This window comes from Lineus longissimus, chromosome 4 (genome assembly GCF_910592395.1).
Source record: "Lineus longissimus chromosome 4, tnLinLong1.2, whole genome shotgun sequence".
NCBI classification, from domain to species: Eukaryota; Metazoa; Nemertea; class Pilidiophora; order Heteronemertea; family Lineidae; genus Lineus; species Lineus longissimus.
The window spans coordinates 3,555,818-3,582,287 of NC_088311.1; the positions used below are offsets into that span (position 1 = coordinate 3,555,818).

The 26,470-nt window shown below is 42.2% G+C and overlaps 3 protein-coding genes across 4 annotated transcripts; 1 reads left to right on the forward strand and 2 right to left on the reverse strand.

The window, feature by feature from the left end:
• Window positions 1-4,407: 4,407 nt before the first annotated feature.
• On the reverse strand, window positions 4,408-6,147 carry LOC135486626 (large ribosomal subunit protein eL37A). The gene is made up of 4 exons (XM_064769568.1): window positions 6,098-6,147; window positions 5,386-5,521; window positions 4,821-4,905; window positions 4,408-4,521 (listed from the first exon to the last, which is right to left on the reverse strand). The coding sequence occupies exons 1-4, from the start codon at window positions 6,098-6,100 to the stop codon at window positions 4,461-4,463; spliced, it is 285 nt and encodes a 94-aa protein (XP_064625638.1). The 5' UTR covers window positions 6,101-6,147; the 3' UTR covers window positions 4,408-4,460.
• Window positions 6,148-6,218: 71 nt separating this feature from the next.
• On the forward strand, window positions 6,219-9,581 carry LOC135486392 (F-box only protein 4-like). Its single transcript, XM_064769157.1, has 5 exons — window positions 6,219-6,714; window positions 6,902-7,113; window positions 7,275-7,498; window positions 7,888-8,172; window positions 8,531-9,581. Exons 1-5 carry the CDS (start codon window positions 6,376-6,378, stop codon window positions 8,776-8,778), a joined length of 1,308 nt encoding a protein of 435 aa, XP_064625227.1. The 5' UTR covers window positions 6,219-6,375; the 3' UTR covers window positions 8,779-9,581.
• LOC135486391 (general transcription factor IIF subunit 1-like) lies at window positions 7,664-14,970 on the reverse strand. Of its 2 annotated transcripts, none has more exons than XM_064769155.1 (13): window positions 14,798-14,970; window positions 14,333-14,388; window positions 13,977-14,049; window positions 13,465-13,670; window positions 13,029-13,199; window positions 12,746-12,878; window positions 12,374-12,458; window positions 12,009-12,162; window positions 11,579-11,748; window positions 11,258-11,340; window positions 10,919-11,051; window positions 10,557-10,668; window positions 7,664-10,207 (listed from the first exon to the last, which is right to left on the reverse strand). In XM_064769155.1, exons 1-13 carry the CDS (start codon window positions 14,798-14,800, stop codon window positions 10,000-10,002), a joined length of 1,587 nt encoding a protein of 528 aa, XP_064625225.1. In that variant the 5' UTR covers window positions 14,801-14,970; the 3' UTR covers window positions 7,664-9,999. The 2 variants fall into 2 exon arrangements, with proteins under 2 accessions (XP_064625225.1, XP_064625224.1); XM_064769154.1 differs by having other exon boundaries at window positions 11,258-11,343.
• Window positions 14,971-26,470: the final 11,500 nt, after the last annotated feature.

The following is a 26,470-nucleotide window of genomic DNA, read 5'->3' on the forward strand; positions in this document are numbered from 1 at the left end:
CTTTCTTCAGTTGTTTTTTCTGTACTGTTCATTGTCCGCAGTCCGATGGCAAGTAGAAGGTAGATATATCGCAGCAGTCTCCTTGCAAATAGCAAAATGACAGAGCAGAAAGTCTGTCACTATTCTTCTGACCCTGCCTGGTACTACTGCAACTGGAGGGAACTTCCATGCCCTGGATGCTACTGGTCTTCGGAGGCTTGCTGGTCACACTCGCGTAGTCATCCGAGAGCTAACTATCCCAAACGTCATGCTGCCAGATCGAACTCTCCCAAATGCCATTGCAACTATCTCGACAAACACTGTTTTTCCAATCTAGTCAGGTTGTGTTTGTCTTGCCATGCAGCCAAGGCTGTGGAGGAGCAAGGCCCAATTCGGCGAGGCCGTGTCTGTCTCATTGTGTTGGAAGGCAGTAGAGGTGCCAGGCCCAAATCGGTCTGGTTGTGACTGTCTCATTCAAGACGGTTGACGTACCCGGCCAGATTCGATGTGGTTGAGACACACAACACAACCAGTCTGGAATGCATCTGGCGTCGTCACCGTTCATGCCGTATGACCTAGCTGAAACGGTGAAAGAAACGATATAGTCATAACCATACAAATTCAGCCTGCTGGTACCCCCGTCGAAGTGCTAAATGCGATGAGAGAAACGAGACAGACACCGTCAGGCCAAATCGAGCCTGCCACCTATATCGGCTTGACGACATGGTAAGAGACATGAGATAGACACAACTAGCTGGCCAAATCGAGCCACGATGAGACCATGGAGGTATAAATACCTCCATGATGAGACACACTCATCCTGAGCGAATCGGGGCTGGCACCTCCAATGCCTCAGTCTGGTTATGAGGTGAGACAGGAACTACCTGAACCGATTTGGCTAGCACATTTACAGGTTTGCCAGTGATAAGGAAGTCACAATCACACAGAAGTGGGTCTGGTACATCCATCGTCTTGCCAAGACGATGCAAAAGATGAGGCAGAAACAACCATGTCAAATCGGGCCTGGCACCTCCACCATCTTGCCAAAATGGTGCAGTTGTCTCCTCACCAAGACGGTCAAGGTGCAGAACCGACTCGGTCCAGTTGTGAGTGTCTCAACTCTTTCACCATGTCCGGGTGCGGTTGTGTCAAACTTTAATTATTGTCATAACATCCATCGAGTCGTATACCAATTTGTGTAAAATAGGAACGGACACTTTTTCCAGGGGGACATTTTCTACTTCTACGTCAGCAAGTCGGTGAAGTGCCAGGACCAATTCAGACTGGTTGTGACTGTCTCGTCTTTTTCACCGTGTTGGTATGACGGCGGAGGTGCCATACCAAGCGACTGGTTGCTGGCTAGCCGGTAGAGGTGCAGGTTCGAATTCGGTCCGGCTGTGTACTGTCTTAACTCTCTCACCATTTGTCGGCAAGCCGGTATATGTGCCAGGCCAGATTTGGTCCGCTTGTGTCCGTCTCATCTCGCTCATCAACGTCTTGGCAGCACGGTGGAGATACCAGGCCCAATTCTGCGTGGTGCGACTGTCTCTTCAAGCCGGAAGAGGAGCCATGCCCGATCCGGTTGTGTCTGTCTCATTTCTATCATCATGTTAGCAGTGAAGTGAGGCCGAATTACATCTGGTTATGTCTTTATGGTTTCTCTCACCGTTTTACAAGACAGTAGATGTGCCAAGCCCATTTCAGACGGCTAGGTGACTGTCGATACGATGCCAATTGAATCAGCTAGGTTGTCGGCAAGACGGTGGAGCAGGCCCTATTCAATCTGGCTGCATCACCATGCCGTTGTAGAAGTTTGAAATGTCCTAAGACAGAAAGTCAAACGATTTGATAACGCATTTTAATCTCAAAGGTATTGACGAACATGGCCTCTACAGAACCATCTACCATAATCCGTCAGAATACAATAGGACTGGTCTCCTTTTTCCATGCAGGGATACATTCTACTTCTACACCAGCACGGCAGAGAGGCGCCAGGCCCAATTCGGTCAGGTTGTGTCTATCACAGCTCTCTCACATCGTGTAACAGACGCCCAGGACGGTGGAGAGGTACCAGTCCCGAGTTAGCCATGGTTGTGACTGTCTTATGGCACTCCAACACCGCTTTATCAAAACGGTGGAGGTTCTCTCTCACCGTTTCAGCAAGACGGTGGAGGTGCCAGGTCACTTGTTGTGCCAGGCCCGATTCGGCCTGATTGTGACTGTCTCGTTTTTGCATCGCCTTGGCATGGCGGTGAGGTACCAGACTAAATCTGTGTGATTGCTATACTGTCTCATTACGCTGTCAGGACGGCGGGCGTGCCTGACTCGATTCGGTCTGGTTGTGAGTGTCACAAGTCTCTCACCAGGCTGACAAACCGGTAGAGGTTTCAGGCCCGATCCGGCCAAGTTGTGCCAGTCTCACCTCTCAGCTCACCATGCTGGCAAGTCGAATTGAGAGGTGCAGGCCCGATTCGGTCAGGTCAGTGGCTGTCGCATATCTCTCTCATCGTGATGGCAGAACGGTGGAAGTTCCGTGCTCTTTTGGGCCTGGTCATGACTGTCTCATCTTTTCATTGTCTTTGCATGACGGTGGAGGTATAAGTTATAGGTCCAATTAAGTAAAGTCTTTTTCACCTCTCTCACCATTGGTAAGACGGTGGAGGAGCCAGGCCTGGTTTCGGCTGTCTCATCTTGTTCATCATTTTAGCAAGCCGTGTAGGTTCCAGGCCCTATTCGGAAGACAGTGGAGGTTCGATGATTCGGTCTGGTTGCCGGTCTCATCTCCCTCATTCATGCTGGCAAGCCAGTGATGTGACAGACCCGATTCGGCCAAGTTGTGTCCGTCTCATCCCTCTTGCTTGTCGTTTTGGAAAGACAGTAAAGGCGCCAGGCCGTTTCGGTTTGTTTGTGACCGTCTCGACGGTGGTATGGAGGTACCAGGCCAGATTATGTCTAGTTGTTGTCATGGACTGTCTCATCTCAGGAAGCAGCATGCCCAATCAACCCTGGTTATGATTTGTTCATCTCTTTCACCATTTTGCCAAGACGGGTCAACTTCAGACTGTTCTCTTTCACAACTTTGGCAAGACGGTGGAGGTATAAGTTATAGGTCCATTTAAGTAAAAGTCTTTTTCACCTCTCTCACCATTGGCAAGACGGTGGAGGAGCCAGGCCAACATTGGCCTGGTTTCGACTGTCTCATCTTTTTCATCATTTAAGCAAGCCGTGTAGGTTCCAGGTCCTATTCGGTCTAGTTATGACTTTGTCTCCTCTTTCTCGTCCTTTTCGGAAGACAGTGGAGGTTCGATGATTCGGTCTGGTTGCCTGTCTCATCTCCCTCATTCATGCTGGCAAGCTAGTGATGTGACAGACCCGGTTCGGTCAAGTTGTGTCCGTCTCATCCCACTTGCTTGTCGTTTTGGAAAGACAGTAAAGGCGCCAGGCCGTTTCGGTTTGTTTGTGACCGTCTCGACGGTGGTATGGAGGTACCAGGCCAGATAATGTCTAGTTGTTGTCATGGACTGTCTCATCTCAGGAATCAGCATGCCCAATTAACCATGGTAATGATTTGCTTATCTCTTTCACCATTTTGCCATGACGGGTAAACTTCAGACTGTTCTCTTTCACAACTTTGGCAAGATGGTGGAGGTGCCAGGCCCGATTTGTTGTGTCCGTCTCAACACTCTCATTATGCTGACAAGCCAGCAGAGAATGCCAGGCCCTTGCCGGTCAGGTTGTGGTTGTCTCACCTCCCTCACCATGCTGGCAAGGCTAGAGTAGAGAATGCCAGGCCTGATTTGGTAAGGTTGTGTCTGTCTCATCGTTTTGGCAAGACAGTGGAGATGCCAAGCTAAATTCGGTCAGGTTGTGTCTGTCTCAACGATCTCTTAGTCTCAGCAGATGTGACCTTCTCATCTTTCTCACCATTTCACAAGACGTGGAGGTCACAGCCCCATTTGGTGTGGTGATCACCATCTCAACTTTCGTCTTGGCAAGAGAAGATGGTGGAGGTACCAGGCCCGATTCAGTGTGGTTGTGACAATCTGATCTCACTTGTGGCTTTCACAGGTATCCGATATGAAAGGCCAACCATTTTAGCTCCATCACATGAATTGCCCAATGGGACTGGCCAAAACGTAGAAGAGCAAGGGACTTCAGCACAACTAGATAAGTTCAGATTTTGATTCGAGAATGAAGCAATTTATTTCTCTGGTTAAAGTCACCATATCAGTTGTTTTGTTTCTTGGTGTACCTAACATTTAAAACACTGCGACATTGCATTTCTGAGGCAACATGATATATCTGTTGCCAAATGTCACCAGATTCTTTGATCAAAATCTGAATTTCTCTACGGACTACATTCTGGGATTCAGCTCAATGATACCATTCCTTTTTATTCCATCAACGAAAGCAAAAACAAGATGGAAATTGTCTGTACAATATTTTTTTCAGTTCTTATTTTTACATCAAAATTGATTAATTTACTTGGCAGCTACAGCCGCTTTGCGTGGCTTGGGCTCTGTTCCCTCCCGGAAACCATTTCTGAAAAAAATACAAATACAACATGGTGAAAACATTTAAAGAATGAAAGTAAAGGACAACAAAATACAGGTCCTATTCTTTATAAGTTGACAATCAATTTCTTGCCATGCCACCAAGGAAGAACAGTTTCCCCAATTAAATTCCCTGCACTGATTAAATCACAATCAATAGGGCGCCTGGCTGTGGTAATGATTTTTAGTTCATTCAGCCACGAGAAAGCTATCATGGTCACCACATAAATATTTGATACAATAAAGAATTATAGCACCATGCATAACTTGACAAGTCAATTTCCATACCTGAATCGTCTGTGTACGATCTTGAGGTGTCGCATACGGCCAGTGCCAGTTGTCTTCCTCCTCTTTCCCTTGACACTCCAGTTGTCTGAAAAAAGACAAAGAGTTTAACAAAAGCAAAGAAATTTCAAAAGCAAGGTCGGATTGATCATGCTTTTATCATGAGAGAACAGTAGTCTAGCTTCCAAGTGTCATACCTATTGGGGAAATTAAAGAGGTGTGGACCTGATGTAGCCATTAAACAAGGATTACCTAAACAATGCCTTGGCCAAGTTTGCTTAGTTCGGAGATGAACCTTCATTCTTCAAGCAAAGGAAAACGCTTTTTCCAATGAATAACTTATAACTTATCGAAGACCCCAGTTTCGCTGGAGTCTCGCAGACTAAGGACACGGACAGTCACGCCCGTTATGACAATAAATGTGGTCCATTGATGCTGCCATTTCCTCTTTACAGCAGGTTGTGAATGCAAATGCAACCTCCTTCAGCACGACATGCATTGTTGCATGATGAGCCTTGTTGCATGATGAGCCTTGTTGCATGATGAGCCAGTCTCAAAGAATACTTACAGTGCCTGGTTTTAGCAGCGGGGTAGCCACACTGTGCACATGTTTTCTTCTGGATATGATAGCTGCTGCGCCCACAGCGACGACACAGAGTGTGTGTCTTGTTGTGACGCTTTCCAAAACTTGATGTACCTTTCGTCTGAAAGTACAAAAATATATTAGTCAGATTTTGGTAGGCTAATCTAGACGCTATTTCATTCCCCCACCCAGCACCCACCTTTGTCACTCATTGTTGTGTCAGACGTCACTTCTGGAATCACCTCCAGCCAACTTTACTTATGACTACACAGACTTAGGGTACACACTAGGCCTACACAGTACTTCCATTCCACTTCACACCAAGAGCATGTCACTGCGCTGCATGCCACTGGCACAGTCACCGACTTGTGGCCACATGCAATTAGTGTTGCAAATTTGCAGAGCAGGTAATGCTGCCAACGTGAAAAATTCCTCATCATGCATGTGCCCATGTGTACATACACGACATAATGCGTTTACGTACATCAATGTAGTGCACTATGTATACCGGAGTCAAGAATTCTATGGAGACATCATCAGTTTAAGTGAATATTTACAAGCTATACGATCAGATATAACCAACATTACTTCTTGGTAGTACAGAACAATAACAGTGTTTCAATATTATCATTTGTTAAACATGATTCATAAACAACAAAGCACGATGTTTAAGGATTTTATCTCTTAGTTCACGTACCATTTTTGAGGTACCGAAGGCTACCGGAAAAGGCCCAAGCCTCGTTTTCGTTTAAGGAAGACACTGCCAGGAAGTGATGTCACAATGTTTACAAACAATAAATGCCACGTTGGAACTGACACGTTCAGGGATTCCAACATACATGTTTGACATGATGACTGGGAATGACCCGTTTATAAGGCCACGTTTGCTGGCAAAGTCATTTGCTGTTCAGAGAACAGAACCATTCATTTCAAACATTTGTATACACGTCTTGAAACCTCAAATTACTCACAAAAATGCTTCAGATTGATATGCCAATGGATTTGACTTTTGCCGGTGGTGTGCAGCCAATCACTTTTCAACCAAAGCCTGAATTTGTTTCCAATCACCAGTTTTCTTCAGATCAGGACAACCCAATCAATATAGGACTACGTGACCTCAAGGACCTTATGTCAAAATACCAGACATGTGTACTGACTTCTGACACGGCCCGAGTGTCTTCAGGAGGTGTGCAACAATTTCTCAACCGACTCGTAAAGAAGAAGGAAACCACAAGTGATTTTGAGAGACCAGGTTGTGAGATAGAGCAGGAAGAGTCTGCTCAGATGGATGAGGATGTTCTCTTGAACTTACCGGTAAGTGGACAGAACATCCTGCGATTTAGATTTAGACTTGTACGATAGGTTTCTTGAGAGACCCAAACTCACTTGGGGGGGGGGGGGGGGGTGTATTGCCTTGGTCTTCAGTTTGAACTGGGATGGGAACTGAAGAAGTATTGTTTATAATGACATTGTTTAATACTGATATATAATTCTTTTTCAGGATGATGCATTGCTGCACATTTTCTCCTTTCTAAGTCCGAAGGATTTGTGCAAGGTGAGCACAGTCTCAAAGCGGTGGTATCATCTCGCCAATGATGAACTCCTATGGAAACACAAGCTGAATGACGATGTCAGATCCTGGCATGTTATAGGGCATATGACCAACCCAGAGATGTACAGAGAATGTGAATCAGATTGGTCTAGCAAAGAAATGTAAGTTGGCCCACACCTTGAACTCTGGGAAAGCATAACAAAATACTCTACAGCTATTCTGTGCCTCAGGAAACTTTCCTCACTGAAGAAGAAACCCATTAAAGAAACAGAGCTACGAGTTAAATTCTTCAATGATTAACATGCTATTTCATTTTTTTCAGATATTTACGCTGTTCTCCAGACTTCAATCAAATGCGCCAGCAGGAATTTTTACACTTCATCAACCTGTCTAGCTTATTCAGATCACTCTTGCCGAGACATGCACCAAAGGTGGCAATGTTTGGACCAGGACTTGAGAACGAAACCAGTAGTATATTCAGGAATATACTATGGGACAAATCTGGTGAATTTCAGAGAACAGCTCTCATCCCAGGGGAAGTTGCAGGTAATTTGATAAAAAGTTGAAATTTTAACCAAGGTCAGAAATGGTTTAGAGGTTCAGCCACTTTGATTCACTCTAGGTTTAGATTATGCATTGTTTCATCAGAGCAACAACTATATTCTTCAGAGCATGTAGAAAGACTTTGAAAACAATAGCAGCAAGAATGAATATGGACGAAGTCTTTATTCATTATAGATAACAGAGATTCCAGATTGAAACTCTATGTTAAGAAGAGCCATATTCATCGACATACTTGCACTAATGAAAAGTATTGAAGTATGCAATTGGGAGGTTGGGTTGTAAAAAAACTGTTTGAAACACATCCGGTCATTCAGAAATAATTCACAGTTTGCATACATATTTTCCACTTACAATCTGACGCTTTATTTCAGGTATGGGATCAGGAATCGCATTCAAATTAAAGAACCAGCTGAACTTCCACCTATTTACTTTGTATTCTTCAACAAAGGAAGACCGGGTTTCATGGCAAGCATTAAGCCCGGAACAGAGACTAAAGAAAAATAAGATGCTACATCATTTAGGCAATGTGGAGGAAGGGCAAGGAGAGCTGGACCAAGTTCAGTTTGAATTGAGCCACTCACTGAGGGAGGTCAGCCGAAAAATGAATGCATTTGTTTATGTGGTCAATGCTAGTTCGGCAGTGGATAGCTCAGAATGTAAGTACATTGACTGTAAAACCTGTGGTACGTAGTGTGCCCTAAATTTTACAACTCTTACATATTCATCTAAATTTTTATTCAGTTTAACAAGTGGCATTGAAAACTGGATGAGAACTAGAAGTATTTCAAAGCAAAGAATTTCTTGAATGGTGATCCATAAAGTAGAGGATTTCATGGAGCCTTCTTCTCTCTTGCATTGACATACAGAATACTTTGTATAATGAACATCTAGAGTCAAAAAATCAGCGAGACACGGCTCGGACATCAGAAATAAAGCATTCATTTATTGGAAGTACATTTCGTGCATAAAGATGAAAATCTTACAATAGTTCTAATCTTATACCTCTGTTTTCAGTAGAGTGGAGTCGCCACGAATTGTTTGCCATGGTCAACGAGCAATGGGCAAATCCTAGCGTCCCTGTATTGGTGCTAACATGTACAAAAGACAATGCTACACCCAGAAGAGCTTGTATAGACATTGTGAAGTACCTTCAGTTAGGAAAGTTAAGTCGGCCGTGGCAGGCTCATGATTGTGTTGTAGAAGGACTTGAGGGTGTTGGAAATGGCCTGGACTGGTTGCTGCGTAGATCACAACAAAGTTGAAGTGACATTCATGGTTTTCTGGACTCAACAGTGGTAATCAGGCATACTATGTCCGATGATTTGAGCATCTTGCCTCTGCTTGTCTCTCTAATGCAAATGGAATTTCATCTGAATTCAAAGCCGCATATGTCGGCCTGTGCTGTGACTAATAATCTACTCAAATCAATAGTTATTCTCAAAAGTTGGGGATCAAGTATCTCAAGGTTCTTAGATACCTACATGTACAAACTCTGAAAGGACACATACGACTGTGCAAATAAAGACCATGGTAGTCAAGGACATAGAGTTGCTGTACAAGTTGCAATTTGCAATTTGCAAGACTAAGGTTTTATATTGGCTGTGATAAATGAGATCTCAGAACTATTTCCAACATGTAAGGTTATAGAGTGAAACATAACTCTGCAGGGCGTTAAACCAAACAAGAATGTGATGAACAGATGTAAATACATACAAATATTTATTATGTTTTCTGCCACTTGCAATAAATAACATTTCGATCACTGCAAAGAGTATGGCCAGAGTTTAATATATCCTGAATATTGTACACCAGGTAATGTTCGAGAAGCAAAGAGTTGAGAAATTTGATCAGTTTTCATTTTGTGCAGGCTGAATTCTGTGTTAGCTGCCAAAACTTATTGGTTGATGCAGAAGAGTTGAAATTTTTAGTTTCCCTCCCAAATTGTGATAGAAAATCACCAAAATATAACGGTCGTTAACATTACCTGGTTTACAGTAATTGAAATAATAAAACACTTTTCAAAACATTGACTTTCTGTTCTATATCTAGACTGGTCTCGACTTTTTTGGTACAGTGAAAATGTTGATCAGTTGCACCACTACAACCACATGATTGTAATGATGAAGTCAACTTCTCAAATGTATTTGCTTCCAGCTTGCGACATTGAGTGCTTGACTTGGTAGCAAATGTCCAAGTGACCCAAGCACGTATCAGGACAGGCAAGGATTGACAACATGAGTTAATTCTGCCATGCCCTCCATCCTCAATTTGAAGGGTTCCTCCATGGGTGAAAATACACCCACACATGCACACTTCATAAGGAGACCAAACTGGCTCTGGCCGAATCGACGCCAAACAGCCTCGTAGTCATAGGAGTGTTAATCTGAGCTCCTATTCCTGAGCACATACCGAACTGTCCAAAACGAACGTTCATTCGGGCTCGTACATGTAGCACATGACACCAAACAGACCACTCCAAATGTTCATTCCGGCTTTTTCAAATACAAATACATTTTTCCTTTGATAACTGTCTTTTCTGGGTTGATTTTCTTCAGAAGTTGTGCGACAGTTGTAACTAAATGTTCCTTGGATTCTCCTGGCTGTTTTGATTTGAATTTCTGCAGTAAGTCCTTCGTCGTCATAGGTTTTCTCGTGAGATACCTTCGGATGTTATCTTCAGTTATGCCAATGCTGAAACAGATCAATCAGATCACTATAAACATGGCAAATACCTTGTATACAGGGTCACAGGGTCCAGGCAACTCAGTTAGGATACACATGATTCAATGATGAGGAGGTATTTGAGATGCCCACACTTTTCGTGTTGTTTAATTTTAGCTTTTCTCGAGGGTTTAGGTATCTTTAAACCTAGGACCTTTGCCACCTTAAATGTTGAAAGGCATTACTTGGAAAGACATGACATTAATGGTGGAGAATTTGGCCCTTTTGATGGACAATCCACAAGAACTACCCCCAATGTTCTGCTTTCAAAAATACCCGACTTGAAAGAATACCCGGACCATCATCTAAAACAACTTACCTTGACTGCATGCCCGAGAGGAAAGGAGCAGAAGCAGACGGATGGAGAGATAAATCAACTTTCGATTTCTTGGCATTCTGCGGCGCATCAGGCTCTAACTTTCTTTTCTTAGCTGAAAGACAATTGAAGGCAACCTTTTTAAAAATCGATAATCTCAATGATTGACGGACTTTGCCAGGGGGAAAATGATTGGTGTGTGCATCAGAGATGGCAAAGATGATAATTTGTTCAATTTGTTCAATTTTGCAGTCTTTGTTTTTTGATCAGTCCCAAGGATCACCATTTACATGTATTCAATTGTTTCAGTCATCAAAATTTTGATATTTACAACTTAAAGAAGGAGAAGAAATGATATAGTTTACCGTTTTCTTCCTCTTGTGCTTGACCCATCGGTGTCGATGACCGACTGGTATTGTTACTATTACTATTAGCACCACTCTTATCCTTTTTCTCCTTCTTATCTTTCTTTGCTTCTTTCTTTGGCTTGCCACCACCCTGGAATAAGATCAAGCTATGAAATACAAATAAAATACTTCCTGAGAATTTTGTTAGCCTAGAACTTGGTGCATGTCTGATGTTTGGGATGGCCTGTCATCAAAGTTGTCCAAAATGGATACCTGGAGTTCATGTAGCAGGAGTAAGCGTTTAAAGAGTTGAAATAATTAACAAAAATTGAGTAATAAAACAGATGTAGGACTTACCAGGAAGAGAAATTTACCACCTTGTTCTAAATCATCAGAATCGTCACTATCTGAACTGTCACTACTACTGTCAGAATCTGATCCTGCTGGAAACAAATGAAACCTATAATTATTGCTGAAGTCACCGAGTTGAAATCTAACCAAAAAGCCCTTTAATTCCATCACTATACGGCTCTGAAAGTATGTGGTTTGCTGTATGATCACTCACCAACTAAAGAATGGTCAAAGACCACAAAGGTACTTTTGACCTGGTCCTATGAGACTAGGCAACACTTTGAGCTCCACTACTGATAATATGTGGCTCTGAAAGTATTCACTTACCATCTTTTGGTTTCTCTTTCTTCTCTTCAACAGGTGCTTCCTCCTCCTCTGGTTTCTTTTCCTCCTCTTCCTCCTCACTCTCCCCAGATTCATTCAGCCTCCGTAACCCGTCCTCATCCACTACGCCCTGCTCCCGATACTTGTCACCCATGATGTCCAAATCTGAATCACTGAAGATGAAAACTTCAGGTAAAATTTCTTCATCCCTACGTGGGATCACCAAGAGTGGCTTATTTGTTATGTCTTGACTGACAGGGCAAAGAGTCAAACAACTGCACAGTTGGTCATGACAAATGTACAGGTCCTGCTGATTGGCCTATCCAAGAACAGAAATTGGGATGCATAATTCGATCATGTGTGTTAGATTCTAACATAATGAGGGGTGGGGTGTGGGAGGATCACAAAGTGTGAATTTAGGGTAAATACTTACTCTGTTGACTCGCTATCTGTGATGTAATCAACCTCCTTGTCATCATAGTCTCCTTCATCACTTTCCTCTATTGCTTCATCATCGTCGTTTTTCTTTGAGTTCTTTACCGGTCGCTTCTGTTTTTTACTTTTATTGTCCTTCTTCTTTTGCCGGTCTGAAATGACAACAAAACAAGCCATTTTCCTTTTTGCAACTTTCAGAAACCAGGAGCCATGTTTACTGAGTCTGTGAATGTCCATAAGGATCTAATAAACCTGCATAACTAAAAATAATAGTAAGGGCCCAACCAGAATTTGTCACAAGTGCCAAAACTAAACAGACGTTTTCCAGTGGTGGCTTGTTCTTAAGAATATCTCTCTCTGTACCTTCATCATCTTTATCACCATCTTCATCATCATCATCATCATCATCTTCCTCATCATCAGTCCAATCATCTTTGTCCATCATCATCTGTGGGGAAAAGTATTTCTAGTCATTATGTATAAATATAAATAACTTTTCACGTGGGACAAAAAATAATCGGTTCACAACACAAATTTCTTGACGAGATGTCTTGATGTTTTGAAACAAATCATAGAAACTTAGAGTTTGTTATAATGATCACTATTTTTTCCAACAGCAGACATTTGTTTTGACTTTGAGAAAAAGAAGGGCAATGGCTGAAGTGTGTTAGTCTTTAAAGATAAGAGTATCATCGAGATTGACGGAATGGTTATGGTGAGCAGTAGACAACTTACAAATCCTTTCTTCTTCGATGCACTCTTCTTCTTTCCACCGCCTTCCCCATCGTCAACTTCATCATCACCAACCTCGTCCTTGTTCAACCTTTTCTTAACCATGATCGAAAAATAGTTCAAAGTTTTGTCTCTCCTGTAAAAACAATTTGACAATAGTGATGTCCAAATTCTCAATGACCAGCCTAACATAAATGGACCCATATTAGCCTATTGTGACCTTAATGCAGTTCGAATCATCTAACTCATTAACTTAACCCAATCTTTAATTATAACTACAGTTTACCTTTCGAATTCCTCTTCAGCTTCTTCCATGGTTAGATGTCTGTAGTTGATGACAGGGTTAAACGTGTACCAATCATTCACAGGAACTGCCTCAAACGCCCCATCAGGACATTGCGTAAAAATGTAATATGACGTGTTTTCAGATATACCACCCTCTCGAGTTCCTTTAAACCTGAAAAATGCAAAAATATGATTTTGATAAATCTATGGAAAAACTTGTTGTAATAAAGAGAGGCCCATTGAAAGATCGGAAAAATCATCATTATCATTGCTTTGTTGCTCAGAGGTGTTTTATCAAAACTTCAATTTGTCCCAAACTGGTCTTTTGAGGACAAAGGCACAACCAGAATGCAGGGATAAGTTCAATTTTATCATAACCAGTGTTGATAAAAACTTGATTGGAGATAACATTTTGCTTATGAGTCCGAGTCTGTTACCTCCTTGTTTCTTTCCCCTGGCCTGTCTTTAGAATCCAAGGTTGATTTTCAGGATCATATCTCTTTAACATCACACCATATTTCTTCCGCCGAGCTTCCTCCTTCTGTTCCCGCCCAAACTCGCTCCCTGCACCAAATTTTGGTAACGTTTCGATATCATGGGAAGCTTTGTATTGCCTCAAATTGTTCTCCCTTTCAATTTTGACCTGAAAATATTGAACAGTTACATGATCGTCATAGAAATCAAGGAGGCAACAGTGCGTATCACTGCAATTTCCAAGTTAAATCCATTCACTACTGTCCTTAGTTCATGGCTTTTTAGCAAAAGAGGAGCACCCACTTAGTCCTTTCAATTGTGATATGTATTCTGTAATTTGTATGGTAAAAAATCTAGCTTTCTTAGTTTCTAGGTGCTCACAGGCTAAACACTTTCCCTTTGTTGAAATGGTAATCAATTCTGTATTATCCAATCAGGATGAGAGGAAAGGAATGGATCATTAAAGTATACATACTGGTCCACATTTTGCAAAATCCACTTTATTTGTTCGACTGAATTTCATGATGCTCACTTTCTTGTTGGCATTTCTGAAAGAAAGCAATTGACAGTCTAAATATTGCTACATCTTTGATGGATTTTGGACTTGCAGTAAGAAGACATGCATTGATGGTACAATTACTTTTGCTGAGCTGAATATGGATGCAAGTTCTTTGCCAACCATCCTTATGTGTAGCCTTTGAACTAACATGTACAACCAAAACTCGACTTATTTTGAGGTCCTATTGGTTGCCTTATCAACTTTTAACAATGCAAATGTCATGGCAAATATTCCACCAATCAACAATCTTACAATGATGTTACACTACACACCTTGGAGCCCTCACAACAAACTCCTGAGATGGGCCAACTGCTGCTGAACCAGTGGCCTGCAAATAGAGAACAAAATGAAAGAAATGTCATCTAGGAAAGCCTTTTCCTGTAGAGCTTGTTGACTTAACCCTTTTGAACCCTGCAGGCCACTGTAGACTTAGACTTCAAGACTAAGGCATGAGACATAGTCAGTATCATAGTGGCCTGCGGCTGAAGGTTAGGTTGAACATCTGAGCCGGAGGCAGAAAGGTCAAGGAAGAAAATAAGATTAAGATAATTCAGTGGCCGGTGTAGTCATCTCATAGTGCACGATCATCATGTTCATCATTCATGATCACGGTGCATGCACTCATGCAGTGAGATTGCAGTATTTGATTTGTACAGTTTGAGTATACACTGCCGTTACACTACACTCTACAGGTCGATGGCCCGATGAAAACGAAAGAGTGAAAAAAGCATACTAACCATTGTAAACGTTGACTACAAAGTCAGTAGTTAGGAAGAACGAGCTTAACAATTTGTGAGCAATTATTACTGCTGCCTTTTTTGCAAATATGAAACCAAAGATGCTTTAGATTGACAAAATGAAGCAAGAAACACAAAAACTAAATTCTGAAAAAAATTCACTGTTGTGGTCGTTCAGGTCGTTTTGATTGTCTACGCTACTACCGGTGTGCCTCACCAGTCGTTGATTACTGTAAAACTAGCCAGGAGCCGTTCTATTTTTTATAGACTACCAATTCGTTGAGAATTTTGTGTGCGGTTGCCACTTTGATGAAGGACCTGCCAGCAATAAATTATAGTTGTTTTTTAATCAAACGTTGCCTTGGCTGGTTCCCACTCTTTTTTTGTGGGAAAACCCTTGTTTTTTTAATTACATTGTGCCAGCTTATATAGATGAGGAATTTTTAAGCACTTCTACCAAGAAATTTGAAGGGAAAATCATGGTGCAAGCGTGGTAAATCTGAGATCTCTTTCGTAAGGGCCTGTTTGTTAATTGATAGACAGGGATTACCTAATTAATTTCTGAGTCAGCTGCACAAAATTGCCGAATTATTACACTGAATGACTAATTATGCCTATGGTCGTGCCCATGCAAGCCTCAAGCTTGATGACAAGATGACAATTAATGTAGACATTTTGGGCTTGATTTTAAATGATATCAACTAACAGAATTTCGGTCGATTTTGAAATAGGAACGCGATCTTTTTCCGTATTGTGTCAAATTCTGACATGTCTCATGAAAACGCTAATAAAACAATTAAAATCATTGGAACCCCGGCCTAAGTCAGTGAGGGCCAATCAGTGAATATGACCTGTCTAGTAGTTTAGAAGTTACGAAAACTGCTGTCTTACCTTCCTTCTTAAACCCACACTTACCTTCCTTCTTAAACCATTTGTCCAATTATTATCAGTCACACAACAAAATGAACGAAATAAATGTAATTAACAACACTTTTCACTATAAAATGACGGACTTGACCTGGAAATGTTCAGGTTCCTAAAATACGTATTGTTATTGTGACCAGGAAGTGGGCAGGCGACGAAAACATACAGAAATGCTTGGAAGAGAGATGCTCTCGAGCCTAGCCCATTAAAATCATTTCGATCCGCTTCGAATTATGATTGGTTGGTTCTTCAGGCTGCAACGGCGTCGTCACCTCGAGACGCCGTACTCTTTTTGGCAGAGATTCTCTTGTTTTACCTGACTTCATTAAATGTCACTGTCCTTGTGTAAGATCCTGAAATCACAAAGCCAGGAACGCAGCTCTTTTTTCAAATGTTTTTATTCGTGTGCTGTAAAGGGGCAATAACTATTAGAATGGTGCAGCAGTGGCAAAACAGTAATAAGGTATCATTTTTTGATTACCGTACGTTATTTTTGATTACAAACTATAAAAATCAAATCGCTCTCTCATCTCACTCAAATACTGCTGATGTTACTGTACATTTGACATAGGACCATTAGAGCTCAGTGAGATCTAAAGCGCACCGCAAAGGAGGGATTTTCGTCGCAGAGAGACAATTCCTTTTGCGTCCCCGGGACACACTATTATAATTGGACAGCTTTACCTTTCACAAGGGTTCCCCTCAGACGAGATCTTTCTATCGCTTGTCGCAGCGCTACCGTAAGAAGAAATGTCGTCAATTCAATTTACCCTGGTCACTGATATTACAATAAGGTGCCGGTGATAAACTGTCGCTTCCAAACGATGCAAAGCTTACGTTTTGAAAGGTTAGGGCGGCAACTGTCATAGCCTGTAAAAGAAGTAGTTCCGAATGTCGCATCCAGACGGTGAAGACTGCATCGTGGCAACAACCTCTCTAAAGCACTAGAGCTCTTAATACTTAGAGCAGGACAATCACATGAAATTCAAAGACGTTTCCTAGGCGCTGACGAAGGGAAATGGTTCAAACCGTGATGCGGTACGAGGAAAGACGATCAGGATGTTGAAATGAACTTGTCCTCATGCGGCCGACGATCATTACAAAAGCACCAGCACTAAATTTTCTAATTTTTCCAATAACGCATCGTCTCAGCGGGTGGACGTCATAATGACGTAGACAGAAACTGTCTCCCACAGACATGCACCTCGACTGGTGACTGCTGGTGGTTTATCATCAATGAAGGAGACAACAGTTTGTCAGACAAGTCATTTGATTGTTCTTTTGCTATATTTCCTGCACAATCACTTTCAGGTGATAAAAATGGCGTCGCTGCAGTTTCCACAACAATTTGACAATCAAACGAGTCCTCAGGAATTGAATGACATTCTGGATCACTGTCACTGATCTCACCAATGTGTGCTGACACACCCAACGATACAGTATTTGGGAGAGGGGTCATTGAGTTTGGCCTACTTTCGACGTCGGTGTCAACAGCAGAGAGTTGGTCAACCTCTGGGATGTCGCTCAGAACACCCGGGTGACGTCCGAACTCCATGACACTCCGACCACTGGCATTTAGATCAATCTCGTTATTGCCGGAATAGTTGGAGAGACGAGACATCTGAGCTGAACACAAACTATCGAGATCATTCTCTGGCAGACTTCGGCAAACATCGGAAGATGAATCCGAGTTAACGTGTGCCTCACGTACGCTCGTTCGCTGAGATCGGTTTGCTTTAGCTTTCTCCTCCCACGTCTTGAGAATGTGCCTGAGACTGTCGCTGCTCTCTAAGCGCTGTCTCATGATTTGCTTCGAGTACCTCCTTGTCTCTTGTTGGCGAATCCTCGGCAGACCACTGATGTAGTTTTCGACTTGTTTATCATGGACGTCGATGTCTTTTTTTCGTCTGATGTGAGACGCGATGAACAACATAATGGAGAGTGCGTAGATGGTGATGACAACAATGATATAAGTAGCGGCACCACTTGAATGATACGGACCAGGACTCGAACTTATAGTCATATTTAATCCTTGTAACGTCCCATTTGAAGTCGTAAAGTGAAAGCTATTGGAGTAGGTTTGGTGTCTTTTTGACGACATCCTGTCTTCGGCGAGATCAAATCACACGAACAAACAAATAATCAGTTCGTAGCAAGCAAAAGTGTCAGCTGTCGCACCGTTAGAAATCCTTCGAGCATACAGTACATGTCGCCCTCTCCATGAGTGTTTTTAGTCAGCAGAAATCACAAGATAGACTCCTATCAGGATGGTCCTTTCCTTTGGACAAGCGTAGATGTTCAGGTTGTCTCAGTCACTTCCTCCATAAGAAGAAAGAATCAGTGTCTTCGCATGCAGATTTTGAGTATTATAATGATCTGGTGACTGCAACTGTACAATGTGTGGACTGACACCGAGACTTTAGATAGGACAGAATGTTCCGTCATAAACGTTATGTCACATCACTCACAACCAGGAACAGTGTAATACGAGTATTCGAGTTCCAATGGTCGTCCTAAATATACCAAAGTGTTTGCCAAATGGTCTACATTCTCTTCACTAACAAATCAGTATAGGTAAGCCTGCCTCGATCCATATGCCAGAGCCTAAGCTTTATCCAAATCTAATCATTCCTAAGGCCTCATAAAGTAATGTAAATGTGTTGGTGACTTTGACCCTTCTTGCGCTTAACATACCTATACATGTCATTGTATGTAGAAGAACGTGTTCAATGGTCTGGGACTTCAACTTAAGAGTCATGAGAAGAGCAGGTCAAGAACGTCAAGCTGTCTTCAATGCGGAAATCTCCTTTGCAACAACAAACAATGTTTAATTGAAATCCAGTATAACCATCAAACTGATTCTTCGAAATCCCAAGTCCACACTATAGGCTGATAATGTCACAAACCTGTAATCCACGGTGTCACAACCTGTATCTTACCCAGATGTTGAGGGCACGTGTCTGCCTGTGGTATGTCCTGTAATCCTATCTGTTGTATATTATAGGCTCAGTGCGAAGTTTCATATGCAATTTGTACCAGCAGGGTGGTGTAAAAGGGTAAAGGCCCTCTGCAGGAGACGACAAACGCAAAGGATCACAGTGTTAATGAACCGTTCTCACTGATGCGCAGTGCTACATGAATTGTTCCCGGGGTACATACGTACGTGGGCAACAAAATCGCCGTATGCGTCAAACATCGATCCATCATGTAACAGTGTGTGAACCGTGGGGTATAATGGGTAACAGTTACCGGCAAATTACAAACTTGACTATACATATCAAAATAAAGTCAAAGTGTGCGCATGCTTTCAGAATCAATACATTCATGTAAATGTAATATATTTATTATTGTTTTGAAAGGCACCCAACCAAATTTATGTATATAATATAACGGTTAAGTTGGTTTTCTTTTCTCTCGTAATATTGTGTTTTTTGTTGTTTTTTTATGGTCGCAAACCCTTGTACCGTTCCCAATCATCGAATGTAATAATCGACGCATAGACTTCCCAACCACCAGGGTCCAAAACATGCATCTTGACACACAAGGCTGGCCGCGGTCGCAATGCAAATTATTAAGGTCAGATGATAATACGGAAAAATGATTTGTTATCCTTGATGTTATCTACTAATTAGGCCTAATCTGTATGTATTTGATAATGTTGACGCAGATCCAAGTGAAGTGGCAGTGAAGTATTGAAACTAATAGTGAATTTCTTTACTCGTTGTTCTTTCAGTCAAACTGTTATTTTCCACAATATTTAGGAGTGGGCGATTTTTCCTTTTTATAAATATGTTTCAACTTGTTCGTTAGTAAATTACTTTTCTGATAGGGACGTTCAAATTCTGTTTCACTCCTTATATACATGTAGCAACACAGTGCGTAATTCGGTATTTTCGAGTCAGCATCATGAGATCAGGTTTTTGATATTACTACATCGAGAGACGGAATCTATATTGAAAATGACAGGTATTTCAGGATCGGTATTTTCAGCAGCTCAAGATCGATGAGTGGGCCACTTCGCGCGTCGGACTTTTCGTTACGACTGACCGCGATAGCACGACGCTATCAAACGTCATTTCCTGTGTCGTCGTACTAACGGGGTTTTGAGAGACCGACTCAATAATGTCATAACTCCGACGGACCATCAGTGGACTTAGCTGGAATTTCTGACGAAAATGTCAATTGCCGAACCACGCAGTCAAGACTCTCGATTCTGTAAAAAGAAATGTCAAATCAAATCAATGGCATGTGGCAAAGGTCCAAATCAGGAATATGATGCCTTCCGTGATGATAATGTAAAATGTTCAGATTCTTTACGTTACCATCACGTATAGGCGAGTCCGTTGTTTATTATTGTACCATGTACTCATATTCTGGGAAACAAATCACCTTGCTATTAAGTGTTTCCATGACATTTTCATGGTCATTTGGCGGGGCATTGACCATAATTATATTATTCCTTATTTTCGCGACTGTGCAGGCCCATTGCAATACATCAATATGTTAATTGTCAAATGCACTTCAGCCTGTCAAGGAAGTTCCATGTTGGTCTTTTCTCTTCAGCACTCATGCTGGATCATGTGATAGCTGGCTCAGGATCGGCTAACGGCCTCCATCCATTGGCGCTATGTAGTTTGCATTACGTTCACATTGAAGTGTCTAGGTTCGATGAGTAGGATTTTAAGTTTTTGGGTTTCCATTGCAACATTCTGAAAGTATACGTTATCCCCGGCCAGGAGCCTATATAACCCTCGGCGTAGCAAAGAGTAGAGCATAAACCCTCCAGCCACCCAGACAAACGACATCAACACAGTTAGAAGTTCTCTTAAGATTTCTCACCGACTTTTGCACCGGAACATTCACTAATATGATTTCAATGGTAAGCGCGTAACCATCGCCAACACATGTGATTGTGACTTTGTCTTGATTCTGTCCTGCCGCAGATCGGTTCGCACTCATGACCCGCTGGGCAGAAAGAAAGTATGATAATATATCACTGCCATCGCAGCCAATAAGCTTCCTGGGAGACATAGGTGTACCAACATGTAATTTCACTGTATTTCAGAACACATACCTCAAGTTAGGATTGCTGGCATTGGTGCTGTCTTTCCTTTCGATGAAGATTGAGGGCGCCGCTGTGCCAACGAGCCGCAACCTCACCGTCCAACAGTCTTCAACGTGCGGTGTCTCACAGTCTGTCAAGCAAGATTTGAAGGCAGCCCTGGGAAGTTATTACATCGTCCGTGCCACCGATAGTACTCGAGTAAGGAAGATTAACGCGACAGAGTTGACCAGGGATACGGCAGAGTGCGACGGATTCTTCAAAGCCGACGGGGATGTGAACCAGCGTAGCGAATGTCCATGGTAAGTTGATTCTTACAGTTCCGTCAAACCTACAACCTCTTAAAGCGAGGATCATTCGAGAGGTTCGAATTTTGAGCAGGTTCCTGGTTATTTTCCGAATCAGCTCCGTTCCCAAAATGATTTCGGGACAAGGAGACAATCTCTGATGAACCCGGCTGTGATGACCTGGTGGAGGCGGGTGCCACGAAATGGTCGCGAAACTCAAGGGAAATCGTAAATTGTGATGGAAGACCGATTAGAGCAGATTGCAGGCACAACCGATTGCATGCCTTTTCCAACCAAGTCATCTGAATGTGTGCATCAAGGGATTTGATTAGAGAACGAACACCCATGCCAGATCATGCCCTAAGATACATGTACGTCATCATACAACTAACCATTGCCCTCTTCTTATACAGGGACTATACCATCCATCATGAAGATGCCGAGGAGCCCAACATCCGCGTAGTCAGGCCACTCTGCGCCCGATGCCGCAACAAGAAACACGATTTCAACTACCAGTGCGAGTCCTCATGGGAGGTGACCACCATCAACAAGTGGGACGGATGCGTCTATAGCGAGGAGCGGATCATGGTCCGGTCGGGCAGTCACTGCGTACACAAGATGATGACGCCAAGTACATAAAGCGAAGAAAGTGAAGGACATTATTAGAGAGGTTTCGGAAGCTTACGTGTTGACTTACGTGTACATCTACGTATTGTGACCACAAAATGAGCATCTCATTCTGAACAGTATACACTCTTTCCCAAGATGGGAACTATGATTCAATGTAACCTTAGGTAGAATTTTTGAAATAGCAGTTAGCTATTATGTTTTCAGTAAGAAATGATGTTTGTAGCTACAAGTGTAGCAGTATAACCGCACTGTGATTGCCATATTGGCGTCAGTTCATAATTTCATTTAGCAGGTCTGACTCAGTGAAATATTGTACAAAATGAACTTTTGCGTCTAGATATAATAATAACTATATAAAATCAATACATGAGACTTTTTTGAGTTATTTGGTTTGTCTTATAAAAAGAAAGACAAACGCGTTTTACTCGAAACTACTTTACCGAACCAGATTGCCTATTGTCGCTAAGATTTAAGGAAGGCTGAAAATGGCGAGCTGCGGGCGCTCGTTTTCAAGTGTCTCCGCAACTCTAGCCGTGTTTTCAAACGAGCGATTTTTGTCTCTGTGGCCAGTTAGAACAAAATCGCTCGTCTGAGGGGCACTTCAGCCCCCCCCCCCCCCCCCCCCCGTCTAGCCGAAGCGACCAGCAACATAGACAAGTCTTCAGAGTATAGTTTTAACATTTTGGAGCAGGCTTTTCCTCTATCGCTGATCCAATATTCAAGAACCAGGAATAGGCTGGGTTTGATAGTGATCACCGCAAACGAGCGTATTTTGTCGCAAGCGATCATCAGCGACAAAATAATTGCTCGTTTGCGGGGCGCTTCAGCTTCCTTGTCTCGCCGAGGCGGCACTGCCAGCTCAGTACAGTTTTCGTTTGACGAGCTGCCTACCAGCCCGCCTATATACAGTAGCCCGATGAGTTAAAACTTTGGGCGGGCTTTTTAATTCTATTTCTGCTTCAAAGTATGACATTCCAGAAAAACCGCAGAAGTCCCCTCCCATTGGTCACAGTTTATACGATATACAAAATCTGTTCCCGTGTCTTGTGAAATCTTATTGGATTTCGACAAGAGGGGTGAGGGCCGTTCTTATCCCATCCTGAGATCAGGTTTTTGCTATACTCTCACCTCGTATACGTTTGAAATATCGAGAGGGGGAGTATATTGAAAATCACTGGCTATACGTCTATATACGTCAGGATGTTCTTATCCCCTCCAACCAATAATATTTTGAAAAATATATTATTGTTATTGATAAAAGTTTTAGGCAGAGGTTTACTATAACTTCCTGGACAAAAGTGCATTACAATAAACAACAATACCTTTGGAGTGAATTCTTGGGTTGATTATATCGATTACATCAGCGTCTTTCAAATATTAATATATATATTGAAAGACTATGATTACATGTATATCAGGTGGCCGGTATTTCGCAATGATTGATGCTTTTATTAATACATGTACTATAATGGCGTCTTTCATTCATTTGAGAAAATACCCACGGAGGTCTCATCATGTAAAAACCCCGGGACTTCGGGTGTTTGATTATCATGACATAAGCCTTTTCAAGATTGTGCAAATCCAGGGGCATACTAGAAAGAGAAATAATCAATTTATTTATTGCACGGAAGTACATTGTATATACTTATTCATTGCACGGACGGACCCAGTACCCCATTTCTGTTCTCTTCCTTGTGTAACGGAATAGCAAATTGTACATCGAGCGACGAGGAAACAAAGGGCCACGATCGTCGCTCGCGTGTTCATCCGGGTTCTGTCCGCGAAATGAAGCTATTTCACCTTCGCAAGAAATGCTGATATACACAGTGTACATGCCCTGTGTGTGATCATCCGTGCCGGTTCTGAGCCCAAGTTAGCTTGGATTGATACATATAGTATACCTTCACCCCAATAAATAACTAAGCAAGTTATTACTGAATGATAATGGTAATAGTGCTGCTCACCTGATCTTATTTCATTCATTAAATCGGGCAACTAAATCATCTAAAATCCCAAGGGAATCCCTTTTTAAAAAGCCTTTTTCAGTGCCTTAGATTTAGGAAGTCTTACTCGGTGCCTGCATCATAGCCGATACCTGCTCACACCTGACTGAAGTCGAGGCTCAGGAAGATGGAAATCGTCACGTAGATAAGCACATTCATTATATAATTGACCAAAGACCCAGGAGTCAGCGAAAACAGAATCCCGAGTTCAGTCCATTGTTCGGGATGGACAGACAGGAAGTCGCGGATCATTAGTTCACTTGAGGATAGTTGGATTGGAGAACCCAGTAAAAGTCCCCAGACATGCCGAAAATCTCTGAAACCTGTGAAGACAAGTGATGATGAAACATTATGAAAATTAAAACACATCTTTTTCGCCATCCAAGAACTGGTCATTAAACCCATTTTTGTCGTAATTCAAATTCCCTGTGTATCATTTTTCGGTCGCAAAAAACTCGCACTCTACTAACATACAGTCTGGCACCAGCTCGCAACGTCAGTAGGGTGGATCACGATCAAAAATGTATCGCCCCATATACGGCATCTTGACACACAAGCTCCGAGATCACACTTCCTTATTGAAGTTGGGGCTCGGGCGAGGGTGGGTGGGTGGGTGGGAATAAGATGGAGAAAGAAACCCGTCACCGTTTCTTTTTAACTCTTCGCTGCGTGGGGGGGGGGGGGGGGAGGGTCGATCACGCCACTCTTCTAAACCTTACATCAAACTGCCCGTGTCAATAACAGTGCCATTCATATTGGCGAATGACGAACAAAATACCCAAAATAGATATCTATATGTACCAAGCTATATGTGCTTTAGTTCATGATATATCAACCATTCATTGAATGCTTTAATAGTGATTGTGTTTGCTTTCAAGATAGGCCGAACATAGTTCAAATCTATGGATTTATTATAGAATGTCTATTCTATTTAATGACAATCAATGAGCGATAACTTCACATCAAAGTAACATCAAACCAGACAAATTTGTCTATTCTATATTTTTAGTATGTTAGTAAAATTAAACAATTTCAGAAATTATATAATGTGACAATTGAGCCAGAATCGACCTTATCTCGTTCATTAAAACAGTGATCTTCTGTTCGGGTTCCCTTCTGTTACTTAATCAGTTAAAAATAAATTTTTATGATATGGCCGGACGACACCACTTGGCCACTTGGGCCGAATGACCGCGATAGGAGCAGTTTCTGATAGCAGCTGAGGAATTCGGTGACGTCACACATCATCAGTGTGCATGCACTCTACGGAAACCATGTGACAAAGAGGCTTAATCTGAATAAAGGCCCTTAAACTAGAAGTTTTCAGTTGCAAGTCCAGGAAGAATGCTCATCTGGCTGAAATGTATAAGTCACAATATTGGTCTTGGGACTTGCTATACCAAGACTACCATTTCTTTCACACTAAGTGCGAATGACAGTTACAAATGCAAGTCTGTCCCCGGGATCGGTTTCGAGGTACAAAATTAAAAAAATTTATAAACTGAAGTAGATGTTTTGAAAAATACGTAACTCAAAATATCGATATTGCAACCTGTTATCTCATTGTCATGCGCCGCAGCGGGGGCCGGGGGGGGGTGGTCGAGGGTCTGGCGCCTGAGAAACGACCCCACTTTGAAGAAACGCCTTCAGCTGAAGTATTAGGTACATACATGTATTTTTGATTTTGACCTTGAATGGGCCTAACCACACCCTCTTGGAAATCCTGGCGATGCGCGTCCCGACAGGACCCGATGCGCGTCCAATCACAGGACCCGACATTTTGTGGCGCGCTTCATTCAATTGGCGCACGTGCATTATGATATGAGCAGTACAGTGTTTATCAAATCAAAAGAATGCAAATTCTACCCAAATAAAAATGCTATTTTGTGCAGTCCGAGGTGAAACCTTGGTTTTTCGGTTTACGCTAGGTGCTTGTGTTGTCACGTTTTTTCAAAACTTGCTTCCTTTCTGAAGAAATGCTGTGACGTATTTTCCAGCCTTAGCCCTTTGAATTGTCGCCTCTTAATATTCATGAATCCAATAAGTCAACAAGATTCACACCAGCAAATGAATCGATTGGTCAACCAAAAAACAATATTTACAAGTCCTTCCCATTCATGACACTACACTTCCTTGTGTCACCCGCTCTCGTAGTAAATCGCATATCGAACGATTTCCCGGCTTTTGTGACTAAATCGGAAAACCCCTGACAGGAGTTGCTAAATTTAGAATACTCTAAGGAACTCCCTGGACTTCTTCTAGGATATAAAGATGGCCTGCATCTCCTGTTTGTCAGTCGTGCAAAAACTTTACAACGAATTAACATCTAGAGCTAAAGACAGTGACAAGGATGATAGACAACGTGGACATCATGGAAAAGGTTTGTACAAAGTTGTATTGCCTCTACATATTAATTATCAACCCATTTGATATAATGATATCAGGCCTCTTGCCTTGATCAGTTTGTCGTTGAGCAGAAAACTGGTCCTGCTGGAGGAGCCCCCGCGGTTTCGAACCGCTCAATTTATTAGATTTAGCCAATATTACCCGCACCTCATTGGGACACTACCTATTCTAGTGATAGTTCTGGAGAAAAACAGCTGAAAACTATTCGTTTGATGTTTTATATTTCAACCACCAGCCTCATTTTGTTACGTTTGAAATGATTTTAGCGATGTTGCAACGTGACCAGTTTATCATGTATATAGGCCCTTTATTCCCCCCCCCCCCCCCCTGGTGTCTTGTATCACAGAAAATGACCACGACA

Coding starts and splice junctions, on each gene's coding strand:
- LOC135486391 (XM_064769154.1), bottom strand. Junction 13,671..13,976: donor ATTTTGCAAAATGTGGACCA/GTATGTATACTT, acceptor CAATATTTTCAG/GTCAAAATTGAAAGGGAGAA. Junction 12,163..12,373: donor TGGTGATAAAGATGATGAAG/GTACAGAGAGAG, acceptor TTGTCATTTCAG/ACCGGCAAAAGAAGAAGGAC.
- LOC135486392 (XM_064769157.1), top strand. CDS start 6,376: ATGCTTCAGATTGATATGCCAATGGATTTGACTTTTGCCGGTGGTGTG. Junction 7,114..7,274: donor GATTGGTCTAGCAAAGAAAT/GTAAGTTGGCCC, acceptor CATTTTTTTCAG/ATATTTACGCTGTTCTCCAG. Junction 8,173..8,530: donor GGCAGTGGATAGCTCAGAAT/GTAAGTACATTG, acceptor CTCTGTTTTCAG/TAGAGTGGAGTCGCCACGAA.
- LOC135486626 (XM_064769568.1), bottom strand. Junction 4,906..5,385: donor CGCTGCTAAAACCAGGCACT/GTAAGTATTCTT, acceptor GTCTTTTTTCAG/ACAACTGGAGTGTCAAGGGA. Junction 4,522..4,820: donor ATCGTACACAGACGATTCAG/GTATGGAAATTG, acceptor TATTTTTTTCAG/AAATGGTTTCCGGGAGGGAA.